The sequence below is a fragment of the Felis catus genome, chromosome A1 (assembly GCF_018350175.1).
Source record: "Felis catus isolate Fca126 chromosome A1, F.catus_Fca126_mat1.0, whole genome shotgun sequence".
Classification (NCBI taxonomy): Eukaryota; Metazoa; Chordata; class Mammalia; order Carnivora; family Felidae; genus Felis; species Felis catus.
Genome location: NC_058368.1, coordinates 209,515,455 through 209,533,581, shown reverse-complemented (window position 1 = coordinate 209,533,581; position 18,127 = coordinate 209,515,455). Strand labels below are relative to the sequence as shown.

Genomic DNA, 18,127 nt, shown 5'->3' with positions numbered 1-18,127 from the left:
CTAATTTAGGGGAAAGAACATAACCAATACATCATAGGCATCATTTGAGGTACTCACTGTTTATTCAGATCTTTTGAAGCTGAGTCAGTTATTCAGTCCTTGATAATGTAGTAAAGAACCCGAATGTGAGTATAGGAAAGTCTAACATTTTATCTCTTATTCTTTATAATCAAGGGACCTAGCTGAGTCAGTTTATAAAGTGTTTTATTGAAAGGAAGAAAGGATGTGTTTAATTGAGAAAATGCCTAAACCTTTGGAATAGATGTTTCTATTCAAAATGAAACAGAGGTTACTTTTGGAGGATGATACATTGAGAGACATTACCTGTTGCTGGATTCGTTTTTTAAGTTGGGTTATCTTCAGAAATTAAACATTTGGTCTTTGAATTATGTTGCTGTACCATTCAGTTATACAGAGGTTAAAATGATCGACCTAATAGAAAAGCTCTTAAATCTGATTGTATTTTTATGATTTAGGGAATAAGAGATGGTAAACTACAATGAATAAACTTTGGTGCCTGCTTTATCATATATATGACATTAAGTTTTCTATGTCTGGCTATTGTGAGGAGTTTTTTTAAAAGAGAGAAAGAGAGCAGAGTCCTTGCTCTGGTGATCTCACAAACCATTGTAAAGAGACTACAAGTACCAATACATATATTGACCCTTGATTATCTATTGTATATTTATCCATAGGATAATTTTTATTCTGGGATATGTATCAGGTCAGTATATGTCTTTGAGAATGGGAATTTAAGCAGAACATAATCAGGTAAATTGGCTTTTTAAAAAATGTCATGATGGATTAAAGGCCAAATACTTTGGCGCTATCTCTACTTATTTTTTTTTTAATGTTTTGTTTGAGAGAGAGCGAGAGCACACAGGAGAGAGGTAGAGAGAGCAGGAGAGAGAGAATCCCAAGTAGGCTCTGCACTGTCGTCATGGAGCCTGACGTGGGACTCTATCTCACAAACCGTGAGATCATGACCTGAGCTGAAGTCAAGAGTTGGATGCTTAACTGACTGAGCCACTCAGGCACCAGGGGCTATCATTATTTAAATACCCCAAAAGCTTATAACATTTCAGGAGTACAAAAAGGACAGTACTTCCATTTTTTTTTTTTTTTTTTTTAATTTGGGAAATGTCTTCATTTGCCTCTAAAATCTAGCAATTCAGAAACTATACAGGAAGTTTGTAAGTGATCATAGGAAATTGTGAATGACAGGTAATCAGAAAGCATTTATTGAGCATTTATAAATTATTAAAATAAATTAAGATAAATTATAGGCCATGTGGAAAGGGGAAGGTAAATACTAGAAGACATATGATCCTTCCATCAAAAAAGAACCACACATTTAATTAGAGGTGCTCAAGACGTTAAGGACTTTTAAATGAGATGCATTTTGTATTTACCTTTGGGCTAACATATGGACAATCCAAAAGCTAAAGTTGGTTTCTTTTACTTGTAGCAATATTCTGAAAAGACCTCACTGATAAAGTACAGTTAAATTAAGAAAGCCAGCACAGAGTAATGTTACATGATTTGAAAGTGACACAGATAAGTTACACTCAACATTAGTCTGTCAGGATTCTCAGCAATGAATTCTTTGGAATACTACCAGTCACAAGTATTACATCTTTATTGGGTAAAATTTTTGCTATGCGTGTCCTTAGAAGAGTAAAAGACTAAAGGTTACTGAAATAACTCTTTCATGATGTTCAATAAAAATTGCATGAAGAATAAAAAAAAGATTATTCTTCCATTGAGATTAATAAGCTATGTTTTATATTCTTAAATTATTGGGATTGAATACTGAGGCTTTGAAATTATCTTAATCAGTACCCATTCATTTTTGTCATGATTTATTTTTATCCTTTACATAAGCACTATTAAAATTCAAATGTTGTAGTGTTAATGTTGATTATAGTTACTAATACTCCCCGTTATAATCCACTAAAGTACTCTTTGCTCCCAGTTTCTAAAATTTAGCAGCTAAGACCTCATTTTTGTACTTCCACTAAAAAATTTACAAGGGTAAGTAAAGTAAGTTAAAATTGTCATCATCAAGGACAAATTATCCTGAATAAATAGCTTTTGCTACTTCTTTATTTTTAAGCTCTCAATAAGATGTTAAGAATTTATTTCTTCATTTGTAGTGTTTGTGTATTTGTGTGTATGTGTGTAGGATTAAATAGTAAATATTATGTTAATGTTATTATGCTGATATATTTTTATTCCGTCATTACTTTTTCATGGGAAAATATGAACTTATTTCATGACAGACTTGAATTTACTATTTTCAATTATAGACAATTATATTTTTAAATATTTTTGTTTTGTTTATCCTGCCTTTCATGTTCCTTTATCTTCAGTTAAATGCATATATTGGTTTATCTGTTTGAGGAAGTTCTTTGGAATACTAAAGGCATTACCATGCCTCTCGAATAGACAGTGATAGGTAAAAGCATGTAAAACTCTAGTCTCAGCCATATCACACAACCACCAAGATCATAGATGAAGAGAAGGAGGTGCTAAGTGTCTTCCAACTCTTCTAATCTGCATGGAGAGAGAGCCTTACTTTCAAACTAACGGGTATAGACCTCTGTAAAACAAATGGGGGTGCTACCAAGAATGCAAAATGAATCCCCTAGTACAAATACGCTAGTCAATGCCAGTGGATTCATAGTTTTAGAAAGTTTTTAGTCTGTGCAGACAAATGAAGGCATTATATCAAAAACTGATGATATAACTACCCTTTTTATATTTTTTAAGTTGTTATATAATGATACATGTATAAAAACTGCATTATCAGGTCAGGGTTGAGCCTATTACAGTTTTAAATATGTGTTTTATTAAAATACAAAGCTGACTTAGAAAACGTATATAAATACTAGTATTTCATTTTCATTGTTCTAATTTAGTTAAAATTTCCCTTTTATCTTCAGATTTAAATTTTTTTCTTACCTTTCATTAATAGGTAGTATAGATCAATCAGTGTTAAAAGAATTACCCCCCGAACTTCTGGCAGAAATTGAATCCACCATGCCACTTTGTGAACGTGTGAAAATGAATAAACGCAAGCGTAGCACAGTTAATGAAAAGCCAAAATATGCTGAAATCAGTTCAGATGAAGATAATGATAGTGATGAAGCTTTTGAATGTAAGTATCACATAATTTTATTATTACTTTAGAATTAAAACGCAGGTTGATATGTTTGTCTCATTCATAATTTGGGGGGTTAGGAACAGTACAGTGATCTTAATTCTCAATAACTTAGTATAGCAAGGCTTTTTCTTTATACTAAAAAACGTGTGACAGATGAGATCAGTTGGCACCAAGAAAAAAAATTTTAATGAGCTATGATTAGTGTCAAATAACACAGGTATGTGTCTGTATTTAGCAAACATTTATTGAGTTCCTACTATATATGTTAGGCACTGAGATTAAAAATATAAATAAGATGTGGCCCCTGTCTTTAAAGAGCCTTCAGTCTAATGGGGGAAATATGTAAACAGTTGTAGCACAGTGAGAAAAGCACAGTGATAATAAGTAAATCCAGGGTGCTATGGGAGCACATTGGATTGACATCAAAATTATACGTGGGTTTCAGGGAACGCTTACTGGAAGAGGTGACACTTGAGTTGAGTCTTGAAGGACACATAGGAGATAGCCAGGTGAAGAAATATTTAAAACCATACTATCACTAAATTATGAATGGATTAGCCACATTGCCAATTATCTGTGTGGTTTGGACCTGGCTTCTCCTTTTTGCCCAGCTGTGTCCTGGAATTCCTCCCTTGTTTCACTGTTTTCCAGAGCTGGCTTCTTCACTACACAGCTACCTCTCTACAACACTGTGATCACCTGTCTTTGCACTAGACTTGCTATACCTCGCCTGTCTTCCTACTGGTCCACTGAAAAAGTTCTTCTCTTTTATCCCTATCTTCCTTCTTCTGGAGCAAGAGAATTGAGCCTAGCCAAGAGGGGTCAGCAACCTTGTTTGACTTAAACGGCATTCAGTGGAAACAGACTATGGGAGATCTTCACTTGTGTGCCAACTGACTTAGTCATTTTGACCAAAAGAACTGGGAAGACCTCCAGTGTATTCTACCTTTTCCACCTAGTTTCCATAGATTGAGGTGTGACAAGCAAGGGCAGGAAGGACAGATGCATGCTGCCAATTTTAAATGTATATTGCTGATGGAAATCCTTCACCTCCTCCAAAGTTTTTAATGTTCATTTACTCTGATTTTCTTTAAATTGTGAGCTCTTGAGCTATGAGCAGTAGGCTATAAATACTGAACAAATCTGAAGAAAGTTTTAAAATTGAAATAAAATATATAGCAAAGTTAATCTGACAATTATATGTACAACTGTTATCATTTGTATTCTCATGAGATGTATTTACATGGAATATATTTCAATGGCTAAACTTAATACTTTTTTTATTATAATCAAACATTTTGGTCATATGGGAACATATATTCTGGAAAGGGATAGGAGAAAGGAGATCTGGTGGCTCATAAACTCACTCCCCTTTATAGACATGCCTCTCCTTCACTCTCTCTCCTGCTCCCTAAAACATCACCCATTTCTAAAGGGAGTAGTTAAGAAGCAGGAGTTCTTTAATTGCAGACTGATTTCAAATCACACTTCAACTCCCATTTCACTGAGAGCGGCTGAGCTCCTCTCATTGCTAAGCTGAGGAGAATTTTGAAGCTACCTTGCAGTTAAGTAGAAAGGATGGCACAATCAGAAATGGCCATCAAGTGTAAGAGAAGAGAGCCACACATGCCTTATGTTTGTCATGAGTGCAGCCACTCTTCTTTTCCTTGCTTTCTGTTAGGAGAGCTCTCATTTTATCTTATGGAAGCACTTAGTGTCGTCTTAAAGCCATGAACCCTGTTATATCTGTTTCCAAGTGTACTGAAAGCTCGTATCAGAGAACCTCAGCTTCAGCCCTTGCTAGGAGGAAGAAAAGTTTCTCTGGATTTTTTAAGAGACTTCAGAGTAGCTTCCTGTTTTTCTAATTTCTATACAAGTAACTATAGAAAAAATTTACTCTGGAGCCGCTGATTTGAGAGATGGAGGAATTGCAATTGGTAGTTTACATAAACACATTGTCATTATACCACAACAAAAACAATGCAGTGAGAATATAGTGTAGTACAAAATGTAAAAGTAGTATGAGAACATAAACACAAGCGTTATGCTGCTTTGAGAGAGACCACTTGAAACTTAAGGTTTTACTGCAGTTTAATCAAATTGCACTCCTGAAAATCTAAAACTAAGGCAATTGTTTTGTTGAAGGATGGGAGAAATGTTGAGGGGTAACTTTGAAAGTTGGGCCACATAGATCTGGATAGCCATAGCACAACTACAAGGTCAGTGTGTTGCTGGGGAAGGAGGGAAGATGTAAGCTAAAGAGCAATGTAGGTGAAAGTTAGGGAAGGTGGAAGACACTCAAGTCCTATTTTATCTACCTGTCTACTGAGCTCCTCCCCTACTTCTTGAGAGTAATAGCAAAAGAATAAACTAGTAACAATGAATTGGGATCCTGATAACCTTATTACAACACACTGTATCATAGAAGTTGGGTGGGAATTTTTTCTAATTTGCTGTCCTATTTTTATCCAAATTTCCTAAAGTTTAATGGATGTGAAACAAAAAATCTTCAAGGCCTATAAAAATTATCACCGGTACGGTATTTTGTATGTTCTTGCTAACAACTGTAAGATTTTTCAAGCGTTTTCTAATCATAGAATTGAATGCTTGAAATGGATTTCGTATGAAATTAAGTTTCAAAAGGACTAGGTCATATTTGAGGTCATAGAATTCTTTCTGAACAAGTTTGCTTATTAGTTGTTTTTCCTCATGTTTGATAGGTATGTTAGTACTTGTTGAAAAAGTATTTATTGAATGCTAAATGTTTCTCTGACACACACACATACACACACACCCCTTATATTAGTTTATAAGGCAGCCTCTCAACTAAGAGAACGTACTGGGGCATACCCTAATTGCAAAAGGGGAGAAAGTCCTACTTCTTCCTCATATTTCATAGTCAAATTTATGCCTAATTATGAAGAAAATCATTGGAGATTTAAATATATGCATTTACATTTGTCTTTTTTTATGAACCATCTTTCTGTGCCAAGTCTATGACCAAAAAGAGGAAACAAAATTATCTTTTTCTGCCATACTGTCAGTAGATTGGACAGAAGGGTCCAGAACCAGAAACCAAACTAGATTCTCGAATAGGAACAGCTAAGGCAGCATGTAAGGATGAGATTAGCCAGAGTGTAGGCATTGCTTATTCACACATAAGGGCACCAGTACAAGCGTAGTAGAATACATCTATCTATGCTAGTAAGATTGGCATCCTTAAATCTAAGAATTTAAGGGGACTCAAGCATTATTTTTGTCTTAAGTATTTGAGTATTGATCATAGTTAGGGATTTGAAATAGAAGTCAGCTACAAGAAAGCAAGGGAGTCACATTTAGTTCAACGATTAGAAAGTATTTCATTGTCAGCAACAAGTGGTCAAAACAAGAATCCCAAGATGTAGGACACATTACTTCTCTAACCTAGTTTTAAGTTGTTGGTACTGCATGCAAGAGCAGGTATGGTAAATATTTGTCACTTGTACTGCCCTCAGGCTCTCACAGGACAGACATTTCTAATCAGTCTTTCTTGCTGAAATATGATGCTTTCTCAAGGAAATATAATGTTCTTGGCAGCTATTACCATTTGATCAGAGTTGATGTGTCAGATGAAATCTGTTTGCCAGTTCTGCCTAGAAGTTCCTGTCAATACTGGTGATTTTAGCAGAATGCTTAGACCCTTGGAAAGATGGGGGAGGGACTGAAGGTAACATACATAAATTTGTTTACATAGCATTTATAAGCTTAAAAGCTTTTTTCTTTGGGTTTAAGCAAATATGTTATTGGGGAACTGAATTCAGTGTGAGTATTTGCAACTGTATGGATTTATTCTATCTCTGTAGGCCTGTGACGTTAGATTATCAGTCTGTTGAATTTTACCTAAATTGTGGGCTTAACTTGACTTTTAATTGTTGGTATACATGGTTACCCCATATTCTATAACACTTTCTCAAAAGTTTACTTTTCCTCCAAACCCTACTCCCCATCAGTAATCTAAATGCTTTAAGGTGTTTCTGTTTTTCATCCAAATCCTAAATAAAGATTGTTTTGCATGCCTTAATTCATCCTGATGGTTAGATATTATCTTTACTGACTCGCTGATTATATCTTTCTTTGAAATGAGTGCTGTTTAATTCCCAGAACATTCCTATCTATATTTGTTAGCAAACCAAATTCATGTAAAAATATTTAAATGTAGATAGATATTGCTAAAATAAGTGATACTATTTCTATACCATAATTCATATTTCTGATTAAACAGAAAAACTCAGAATTTCCTAGACCCACACAATGATTTTCCCCCATGTGGTAAATTTGTGAAGTACAAGCTTTAATAGTCTTTTTAAATGAGGTAAATTATTTGTCATGGGGATTTGCTTTTAGCCTCTAGGAAACGACATAAAAAAGATGATGATAAAGCTTGGGAATATGAAGAACGTGACAGAAGAAGCTCTGGGGATCATAGGAGAAGTGGCCACTCTCATGAAGGAAGAAGGAGTTCAGGTGGTGGTCGTTATCGAAACCGAAGCCCATCAGATTCTGACATGGAAGATTATTCTCCTCCTCCCAGCCTTAGTGAGGGTAATACATCAGTATCAACGGATTTCTTACATAAGCCACCTTAAATTTAGGGGTTTAACTTTGAAGACTCTTTGATACTTTTTTCTGAGTTCATTAACAACTCCTAGTTGTTAATCAAGACAAAAGTATGTATTTAGTTTGGAATGGCAGTGGTTATTGTTTAAGTATTTAATGTTCTGGAAGAACCTAAGCGCAAGAATAGAAATATTTTAAGTTGTCTTTCCTGTATTTCAATATTTCTTTTGTTTGATTTAGTTGCTAGAAAAATGAAGAAGAAAGAAAAACAGAAGAAGAGGAAAGCTTATGAACCAAAACTAACACCTGAAGGTAAATTTTTGTCTTTGTTCATAGTGTTCAACTTCAGTATTCTACTTGTAATATGATCATAATAAGTTTTTATTTTTTCTTTTTGTAGAAATGATGGATTCTTCAACTTTTAAGAGATTCACAGCCTCAATAGAGAATATTTTGGATAATTTAGAAGATATGGATTTTACTGCATTTGGTAAAATCATTTTAATATATATTTACTTCTAAATATAAAATCAATTTTAAATGTATCTATTTACCTATGTGTCTAGCTTTCTGCCAGTTATCTAGTAGATACAGAGGCATGATTAAGTGCTCTCAAGCAACTTGAAATCTGGTTGTAGAGTCAAGTGTAGTCTATATTGTCAGTAAATTGAAAACTTTAGTATAAAAATCAGGTATTATTAATTATTGATAGTGTCTTAAGAATCCTGAAAGTGCAGTTACCAAGGTAGGTGAGAGTAATTAAGGAAACCTTAACACAGGTAAGACTTGAGTAGGTCCTAGATAAGGACCTAAGTACTAATTTGAGCAAGGATGCAGAAACAGGAACCCATGCATCTGCTCATTTATTCTTATAGCCAATATTTATTGAATACTTGCTCTTTGTCAGTAATATATTAAGTGCTAGAGATGCAAAGATAAATATCCCAGCTCCTGGTTTCAAGTAATACAGAATCTATACGGAAAACAAAATAGTAAACCAATTAACATACGATAGGATTAATGTAATATTTATATATTCCTTTTATAATAATATGTAAAGATCATATCTATAAATATGAAAATGTAATGTGTTTGCAGTGTTTAGAGCTATTCTCAACCATTTTATGCCACCTTCAGCTGGTACGAACATTTTACCTAATTTTACAAAAGCCATGTGATATACAATAATTTCTGATATGAGTCCATCTATTTGAAAATGCCTTAAAAGGTATATTACCCTTTATATTATATTACCCTTGATTTTAAAAATATTTGTTTTGTCAGAGTTACTTCCCTAAGTATCATTAATGCATTTCTCCATTATTTGGAGTAGCAGTTTTGTCATTTATAAAACTCCAGTGGTGTGCTGAGAAACTGTCTCCCATGTCATTGAAGATCCCAACCAGAAGACAGATGACACTCTCAAATTGGGATAATTTGAGGAGGACTTACTTACAAAGAGACCAGTTTCAGAGTTAGGGACAGAATAGTGCCAGAATCCAGGGCTAACAACCATGAAACTGTTACCATCGCTGCTCCGAAAGGAACAAGGGTAAAGAGAAGTTACCAGAACTCTGTAGGGAAAAAACTATCGTAGACTGCCTTGAAAAAAGGCAGTAACCTTTTGGTCAGAGGACATAGGCAGCCTGAGGAGACCGTACAGGGAAGGAGTCACGGATATAAATACCCTGACCTCACTCTCCTTCTCTTTAGATCTTCTGACAGGGCACCGCACTAGCTGTACCCAAACAGAAGCCAGAGGGCATGAGAGACTGTTATGTAGTGCACACAGGTCAGCCCCCTGGGGCAGAGAACTTGGTTGAGAGTGAAGACACGAGATCTGAGTCCTCTTTCCATCCCAGTCAGAGCTCTAGTTTTAATCCCTGTCCTCGCTCGTTAGGGGTGCGCTTGAGGTGTGCAGAAGCCTCTTAGGTTGTTATTTGTTTAGTTTGTTTGTATTTGTCTATGTGTCCAGAAATTTTATTAAAAAATTAAACTTACTATTTTGAGCTATGTATTCTCCCTTAATTGTTTGGTTTGGTTTTTCAGGTGATGATGATGAAATTCCTCAGGAACTTCTCTTAGGAAAACACCAGCTTAATGAACTCGGCAGTGAATCTGCTAAAATTAAAGCAATGGGTATAATGGATAAGGTATCTCACTAAAGTAAATTTTATATATTTACTTAAGGTCTGATCTTTGAAATTAAAGTTTCCAAGGCAAATTACAAAGTTTACATAAAGTAAATAATACTGAAAACAATTTCTGGTTGCCTTCTGAGAGGCTAACTGAATTTTTTTTTTTTTTTTAAACTTGAATCAAAGAAGTATTCTGTAAATTATTCTAAAGAAAACTGTATCTCATTGCACCGAAAGAGGCATGGGCCTGGATTTTTTTCCCCACTGTTTTTCTTGTTATTGTCTCAGATATTCAGATTATTTAAATGTAGAAATACACTAAATTTTTCCTTGGCGTTTGCTTTAGCCATTTAGTGTGGTAAAAGGGTAATGCTACAGTTTCAGCACATTAATTGTTAATAAGTACATAGTCTCATTGCTGTAGGCTTTATAATAATTTTTGTGAGTTGTCTTTCCTGTGAGCTCTCTGTTGCTAAATAGTCTTATTCTTTTCTAATGAAATAGCAGAGTATTTTTCATTGATAATAACTTCAGACAATAGTGACAGCATCAAGGGATGGCTTCCCATAATCTTTATGAGCCACCATTCACTTCCTAAACTACTGCATGATTGCTGTGCAGATACAATTTCAAGATGAATCCTCTCTCCTCCTCTTCTCTCTTTTTTTTTTTAAATTTATTTATTTATTTTGAGAGAGAGCGAGAGAGAACGTTTGAGTGGGAGGGTCAGAGAGAGAGAATCCCAGGCAGGCTCCATGCTGTCAGCACAGAGCTAGACGCTGGGCTCGATCTCACAAACCATAAGATCATGACCTGAGCCATCCAGGTGCCCCTCTCCTCTTCTAACCAGGGCAGGTTCCCTGTTGTACAGAATTATCTGTTCTCTGTATCTGTGAATTGGGTTGGTTTATGTTGGTTTTAGATTCCACAGGGGAGATCATATGTCATTTGTCTTTGACTTATTTCTCTTAGTGTAATGCCCTCAAGGACCAATCATGTTGTCACATATGGCAAGATTTCCTTTTTTATGGCAAAATAATATTCCATCATGTATATACCACATTTTGTTTGCCCATTCATCCATCTCTGGACACTGTGGATGCTTCCATGTCTTGGCTATTGTAAATAATGATGCAGTGAACATGGGGGTGCATATATCTTTTTAAGTTAGTGTTTTCTTCTCCTTCACATAAATACCCAGAAGTGGAATTGATGGATCTTATGGTAGTTCTATTTTTAGTTTTTTGAGGACCCTCCATATTGTTTTCCATAGTGGCTGCACCCAATTACATTCCCACCAGTAGTGCACAAGGGTTTCCATGAATTTGTGTTTTAAAGCCAGACATATCACATAGTTAACCAATAATTAATGTGCTATTAGTTCATAGTATTGCTATGTGCAGAAAGAGAGATTGATTTATTGTATAGGAATATGTCATCAGTTTTCTGAGATGACACTTCCAATCCTAAGTTTATTTCATAAATTCTGTTATTATATATAGCTATTATTTCTGTTTCACAAAGTGAATTTGCTGAGTATTTTCAAAGTATGGGAAGTTTACCAAAGTCTCAGTAGTTTAGGGGCACCTCGGTGGCTCAGTTGGCTGTGTTGGACCCTTGATTTTGGCTCAGGTCATGATCTCACAGTTCGTGAGATCTTGCTCTGTGTCAGGCTTTGTGCTGACAGTGTGGAGCCTGCTTGGGATTCTCTCTCTCTGCCCCTCCCTGACTTGTGCGCCCATTTTTCTTCCCCACCCCTTCTCTCTTTCAAAATAAATAACCTTTTTTTTTTTTTTTTTTTTTTAAGTCTTGGTAGTTTGGGGCCTCTGGGTGGCTCAGTCGGGTTAAGCATCCAACTTTGGCTCCAGTCGTGATCTCACGGTTCGTGGGTTCAAACCCTGTGTTGGGCTCTGTGCTGACAGCTTAGAGCCTGGAGCCTGCTTCAGATTCTGTGTCTCCCTTTCTCTCTGCCCACTCCCACTTGCACTCTGTCTCTCCCTCTCTCAAAAATAAACATTAAAAAAAAAATTTAGGGGCTCAGTTGGTTAAGCATCCGACTTCGGCTCAGGTCATGATCTCACAGTTCATGGGTTCAAGCCCCACGTCCTGCTCTGTGCTGACAGCTCTGAGTCTGGACCCTGCTTCAGATTCTGTGTCTCCCTCTCTCTCTGTCCCTCTCCCGCTTGCACTTTGTCTCTCTCTCTCTCAAAAATAAATATTAAAATAAAAATTTAGGGGCTCAGTTGGTTAAGCATCCGACTTGCTCAGGTCATGATCTCACAGTTCATGGGTTGGAGCCCCACATGCTGCTCTGTGTTGACAGCTCAGAGCCTGGAGCCTACTTCCGATTTCTGTCTCCCTCTCTCTCTCTGATCCTCCCCCACTTGTGTTCCTTCTCTCTCTCTCCAAAAAATAAACATAAAGTCTCAGTATGCGTGTGTGTTCGTTCGTTCATATGCATGTTCAGGGTCACTGCCGCAAGAACAGGGGCCAGGCATCAGAACAAACTCAGTCTTCACAAGCTATATGTTAAGAGTAGTAATGTGCATTTGTGCCCATTCTTTGTTTGCTTTTCTGTCCTTGAGAAACAAGGGATTAATTCTCTACATAATTCAGATTTAAATAGAGAATCTAAGTGGGAAAATTTTCTTTTCTCACTCTTTAATATATTCTGTAGCCCAAAGGTGATAATTGTACACAATGTTTCTTGAATAATTTATTACTTTTACAAATGATTGATTTTAAAAAATTGTGTTGCTATTTCAGCTTTCCACTGACAAAACTGTGAAAGTCCTAAATATCTTGGAGAAGAATATTCAAGATGGGTCCAAGCTTTCCACTTTGTTAAATCATGTAAGTTTAAGATCCATATTGTTAATTTTACCTTTACCTTTACTAAAGTTTTTACAAAAGAACTTTGATTTGTAGGGAAATCCCAAATTTCATTAATTTAAGCTAAACTACCATTTGCTAGTTATGTTCATTAGTGCTGCTGCTAACTTACAGTTAGTAATTCAGAATTACATTGTCAGTTCACTGCTTTGACATAAGCAACAGATTTAAATTCATTTCAGTTTACAGAACTGATCTTTAATCTTACATTATGCTCTTCCTTGTGTAAGTGGATGAGTGTGTTTAAAATATTTTTTCATTTATGAAATGATAGTAATTCTTTTTCTTGACCTTTCCTGAAGAATTAAATAGTTAGAAACTTTATGTTGATTTCCTAATGTATCCTAAAACAGGAATCCTTATATACCATTTTTATACCTTGTTCAAATGGTCATTGAAAAGATTAAATCAAATAATTCATGTTAAGTACTTAACAGTGTCTCCACATCTTAAGTTCTCAATAAACATTAGCAAATGTTAATGTATTTTAGTACCTTTATGTGAAAAGCAGTAGCAACATAATGTAATGGTTTATAAACTGATTGAAATAAATGACCTGGAATCTACCTTCCTAGCAGTGTAGCTGACTTTCAAAATCATGTCTATATTCGAATTGATCTTGATAGCTCTACCATTAATAAATAGAAACACTGATGCTTATAGGCATTTATTATGAGATAAGAATTTGGGAAAGTTTTGAGTTACTGAATTTTCCTTATTTTTAAAACCTGATTACAAAACTATTGTATTTATTATAGAAAATTTCCAAAACACAACAAGCTCAAAACGGTCCGTCCATATTCTCATCTAGCAGTAACCACTATTAACACTTTTGATGTATCCTAAAACACTTAGTACATGCACTGGATCTTATGACAGAAGTGTTCTTGGTATTTGTAGAAGCCACAGGATTGCTAAGTGATCTACATGGAATAAAAAATCTAGAAAATTAATCTCACGATATTTCTATTAAATATATCTATATTTTTCCAATGCCCTTTTTAAATTAGTTTTTGAATGAGAAACAGAGGGCCTAGAGAAACCTATAGTGGCAATCGACTACGTCCTTAATCTACAAATTTTTTAAAAAGACTTTGACAAGAAATTGTAACAAATGTCAAGAATCTAGAGTTCTGGAGAGCTGGCAGACTCAGTCTTACTGAAATTATTCTACTTCCTGAAGCCTTAGCATTATTTAATGTGTTGCAGGTAGCCTTAATATTTGGCATGAATGATGAACGTTCTTAACTGACTATTCCATACAACAATTTTATTGTCTAAGAAAGGCTACTTTATCTTATTTTTTTAATGAGTAGGTATGTAAGCAGTAAAATGAAAAAAATGCTTAGAGAAGTAGGAAAAAATAATGGAGTTTTTAGGCATTAGTGATTAGAAAGCCCTTCTCTGCTTTACATATATCATGATTTTGTTTGTTTCATTTCCCAATGTATATAAGCTTTGAATAACATGCATTTGAAAGTATTCCTGGAGTGTAAAGTTTGTATTTCATAAATTAAGGATGTGATAGGATTCTCACTCTCAAAGTAAGATTAAAAGCACTCCTTCCCAATTATAATGTAAGTTGCTAGTATGTAAATTAAAATGCAGTCTTCTGTCAGTTGAATTATCCATTTTAGAAAATAAATTATGTTTTCAGTAGTCTGCATAATAACCACTTTAATCTCTGTTTATGTTTGAAAACAAGTAATAGGAATGAGACTATTACATTTTACTACTTTTAAGTGAGGTCTACTGTTGTTTTCATATTTGCTTCGTTCTCACAATAGCAAGCAGAACTTAAAGTTTTGACTGTCATAATGTTTATACCCCAAACACAAAATTATTTATATAAATTACAGTCTTTAGCTAATAAATCTTAGGTTTGGATAAAGTACATAGAAGATAAAGATAACTATAACTTTGTCATTGGAGTGTCATCTAGTGGTGAAATTAGGAGATAGAGTATATTATGTTTGAAAACTTTGAAATAAAAATCTTAAAAGTAATATCAGTTTTGTACTTCATTCCTGATGTTCATGCATGTACACGCACTGGGGCACTTGACTGGCAGTAGAGCATATGACTCTTGATCTCAGGGTCGTGAGTTCAAGCCTCACATTGGGTGTAGAGCTTACTTTTAAAAAAAAAAAAGTACATACATAAAAATACTTAACATGTTTCCACTAGGGAAAATCAAATATATCTCTTTTTTAATATATATTTTAATCTATAAAAGTGTTTGTTTCCATTTCACTAACAATGTGCTATTTTATAGAATAACGATACTGAAGAAGAAGAAAGATTATGGAGAGACCTTATTATGGAGAGAGTTACAAAATCAGCAGATGCCTGTCTTACAACTATCAACATTATGACATCCCCTAACATGCCAAAAGCTGTATATATTGAGGATGTAATTGAAAGAGTTATACAATACACTAAATTTCATTTGCAGAATACGCTCTATCCTCAGTATGATCCTGTTTACAGACTAGATCCTCATGGAGGTTGGTTTGCCTTTTTATATTGAAAGCTGTTGAGTATGATGTCAAATTATTCTATAATTTTATTATGTTGGATTGGTCAGAATGCAAGAACCTAAAATGGCCAAAAATTATTACATCCCATAAATTATAATAAATACTGGCTTTAATTTACCTAGAGTATAGAACTTTTAGTTAATCTAGTACTGTTTAAGTGTAATTTCTTTAGCAAATATTTACATATATTAGAAGTAATTTCTACTGGTTAGGGAAAAATCCCAGATAATATGAGCTTTTGGTTCTATTTATCCCTTCCCCCTAATTTTATGCAGAATATAGGTTATCCACAAAATGAATTGATTCAAGATGTATATTCTTTGTCTTATTTATAACCTTTATAAATGAACAGTGAAATAGTTAACGTATATATATTTTAAAAGAGAGGAGGGCACCTGGGTGGCTCAGTTGGTTAAGCGTCCAGCTTCGGCTCAGGGCATGATCTCATGATTCACGGGTTCCAGCCCTGTGTTGGGCTCTGTTCTGACGGCTCAGAGCCTGGAGCCTGTTTCCAATTCTGTGTCTCCCTCTGTCTCTGCCCTCTCCTGTTCACGCTGTCTCTTTCTCTCAAAAATAAATAAATGTTAAAAAAAAAATTTTTTTTTAATAAAAAGAGGGGGATATACTAGGTGTTCATGAGTAATCTATAATTAATTACTTATTGTTTAATAATTGCAAGTTAATGGAAAGGGAAATAGAATCTTACCATTCTGCACCAATGAGAAAAAATAGAAAGGTAAGTATTTTATAAGAGTTTTGGTAGCCACTGAAATGTGCCATAGATTATCTGTTACAAGAATGATTACTTACAGGGCGCATGGATGGCTCAGTCAGTTAAGCATCAGACTCTTGGTTTTGGCTTAGGTCATGATCTCACCATTCTTGAGATCAAGTCCTGCATTGGGCTCATGCTGATAGTGCAGAGCCTGCTTGGAATATTCTGTCTCTCTGTCTCTCTCTCTCGAAATAAATAAACTTACAAAAAAAAGAACGACTACTATCTAAATATCCCTAGAGAATAAATTTCTTTTTTTTTAAATATTTGTTTATTTCTGAGAGAGAGGGAGCAAGGAGGGGAGGGTCAGAGAGAGAGGGAGAGATAGAATCCCAAGCTGCATTGACAGCGTAGACCTCCACATGGGGCTCAATCTCGCAAACTGAAATAATGACCTGAGTCGGATGCTTAGCCAACTGAGCCACCCAGAGGCCCCCAGAATATTTCTGTTTTAATAAATACCAGCTTTATTTGTATATTTATGTACCACCCCCTCCCCCTAGAAAAGTGTTCCCTTAATTCATAAAACAGTTTTATTACTGTTTATTAAAAATTATTAAAAGTTGATAAATTACTTGTTTTGAATTTTTTTTCATTTTAGGAGGCTTGTTAAGTTCAAAAGCAAAACGGGCTAAATGTTCTACCCACAAGCAGAGAGTAATAGTAATGCTTTATAATAAAGTTTGTGACATTGTTAGCAGCTTATCAGAATTGCTAGAGATACAACTTCTCACAGACACAACAATTCTTCAGGTAAGTGTTTTTTGAAGCATTTTGTTACATTTCTAGACCAAACGACTTAAGAATACAGGGTCTGAGTTCAGTATAACCTTGCTTACTCAGTAATAATGGCATCACTATGTTAATTTTTTCCATTCAGAGTATATCTAAAGTGAAGAAATACAAGTCTGGGGAAGTTTTAAAAAGAAACATTTAGGGCACAGGATAGGTGAATGTAGAATTTAAATTCTAGAATTTAGAGTTTAGAGATAAATGATCATTTCCTTTGAAATATGCCAGGATATTTTCATCCAGAGTAGCAAAATGTTTTGTTTCTTTATATTCTTGTGACATTTATCAACCCAACATGGGGACATCAGAGGAATGGCCACTATAAAGGAAGGTATGTGCTGATGTGTTTGAGGGTGAAAGGAGCAGAAACAGAACTAGGTAGATACTGATGATTAATGAGCGTAAAGAAAATGCTGTCTCCGTTTTTTCTGGTAAGTTTATGAATGTTTTGAAATTTAGTTAATGTAGACTGTTTCTGAAATTAACTAGAGATGTATACTGATTACTTTTTTATGTGTACAGGTATCATCAATGGGAATAACACCATTTTTTGTGGAAAATGTCAGTGAACTACAATTGTGTGCCATTAAGTTAGTCACTGCAGTAAGTATAATCAATTCATACTTTTTGTTATCCCCCCCCAGAAAAATATATCCAAACTTGCCAACATTAATGCAGATTCAAGTTTTCCATAGATTTATTTCAACATAAGGACTGTTTTTGTGTGCCTTATATTTTAAACACTTCTAAACTTTTAAAAATACTTCAGTTAATAATTCCTGAATATCTACAATTAAATCAAAATTATTTAAAATCACTTAAATCTTGTCTTTCATCTCTAAGGTAGCATACTCCTATAAATGAAACTAGTATATTCTAACTTCTACAAGAATGTTATTATAATTAATGATGGAAAAGTTGTACAGATTAAGTCATTGTCATTGAAGATGTTGAAAACATTTTTATTTTAAATGGCAGATATTTTTTATCACGTGATATAGTATTTCTGTTTTTAAATAATTATAATAATTTGAAATCTTATAATTACTAAACAGGTATTCTCAAGATATGAAAAACATAGGCAGTTAATTTTGGAAGAAATTTTTACTTCACTTGCAAGATTACCAACCAGCAAGAGGAGCTTGAGGAACTTCAGGTAACTAATTATAGCAAAGACCACGTACAATGAAGAATTGCATTATATTATAATCCTTATATATTTATTCCT

General features: G+C 34.5%; 1 protein-coding gene across 5 annotated transcripts in view; it reads left to right on the top strand.

The window, feature by feature from the left end:
- Positions 1 to 18,127, top strand: part of NIPBL (NIPBL cohesin loading factor) — a 200,364-nt gene that overhangs the window by 126,452 nt on the left and 55,785 nt on the right. For all 5 annotated transcript variants that reach the window (XM_023239001.2, XM_045038081.1, XM_045038085.1 and 2 more), the window contains 10 exons: positions 2,978 to 3,160; positions 7,550 to 7,747; positions 8,003 to 8,074; positions 8,163 to 8,252; positions 9,812 to 9,915; positions 12,667 to 12,753; positions 15,068 to 15,299; positions 16,709 to 16,860; positions 17,422 to 17,502; positions 17,955 to 18,055. In XM_023239001.2, the coding sequence (XP_023094769.1) occupies positions 2,978 to 3,160; positions 7,550 to 7,747; positions 8,003 to 8,074; positions 8,163 to 8,252; positions 9,812 to 9,915; positions 12,667 to 12,753; positions 15,068 to 15,299; positions 16,709 to 16,860; positions 17,422 to 17,502; positions 17,955 to 18,055 (1,300 nt within the window). The remainder of the gene's footprint in view (positions 1 to 2,977; positions 3,161 to 7,549; positions 7,748 to 8,002; positions 8,075 to 8,162; positions 8,253 to 9,811; positions 9,916 to 12,666; positions 12,754 to 15,067; positions 15,300 to 16,708; positions 16,861 to 17,421; positions 17,503 to 17,954; positions 18,056 to 18,127) is intronic.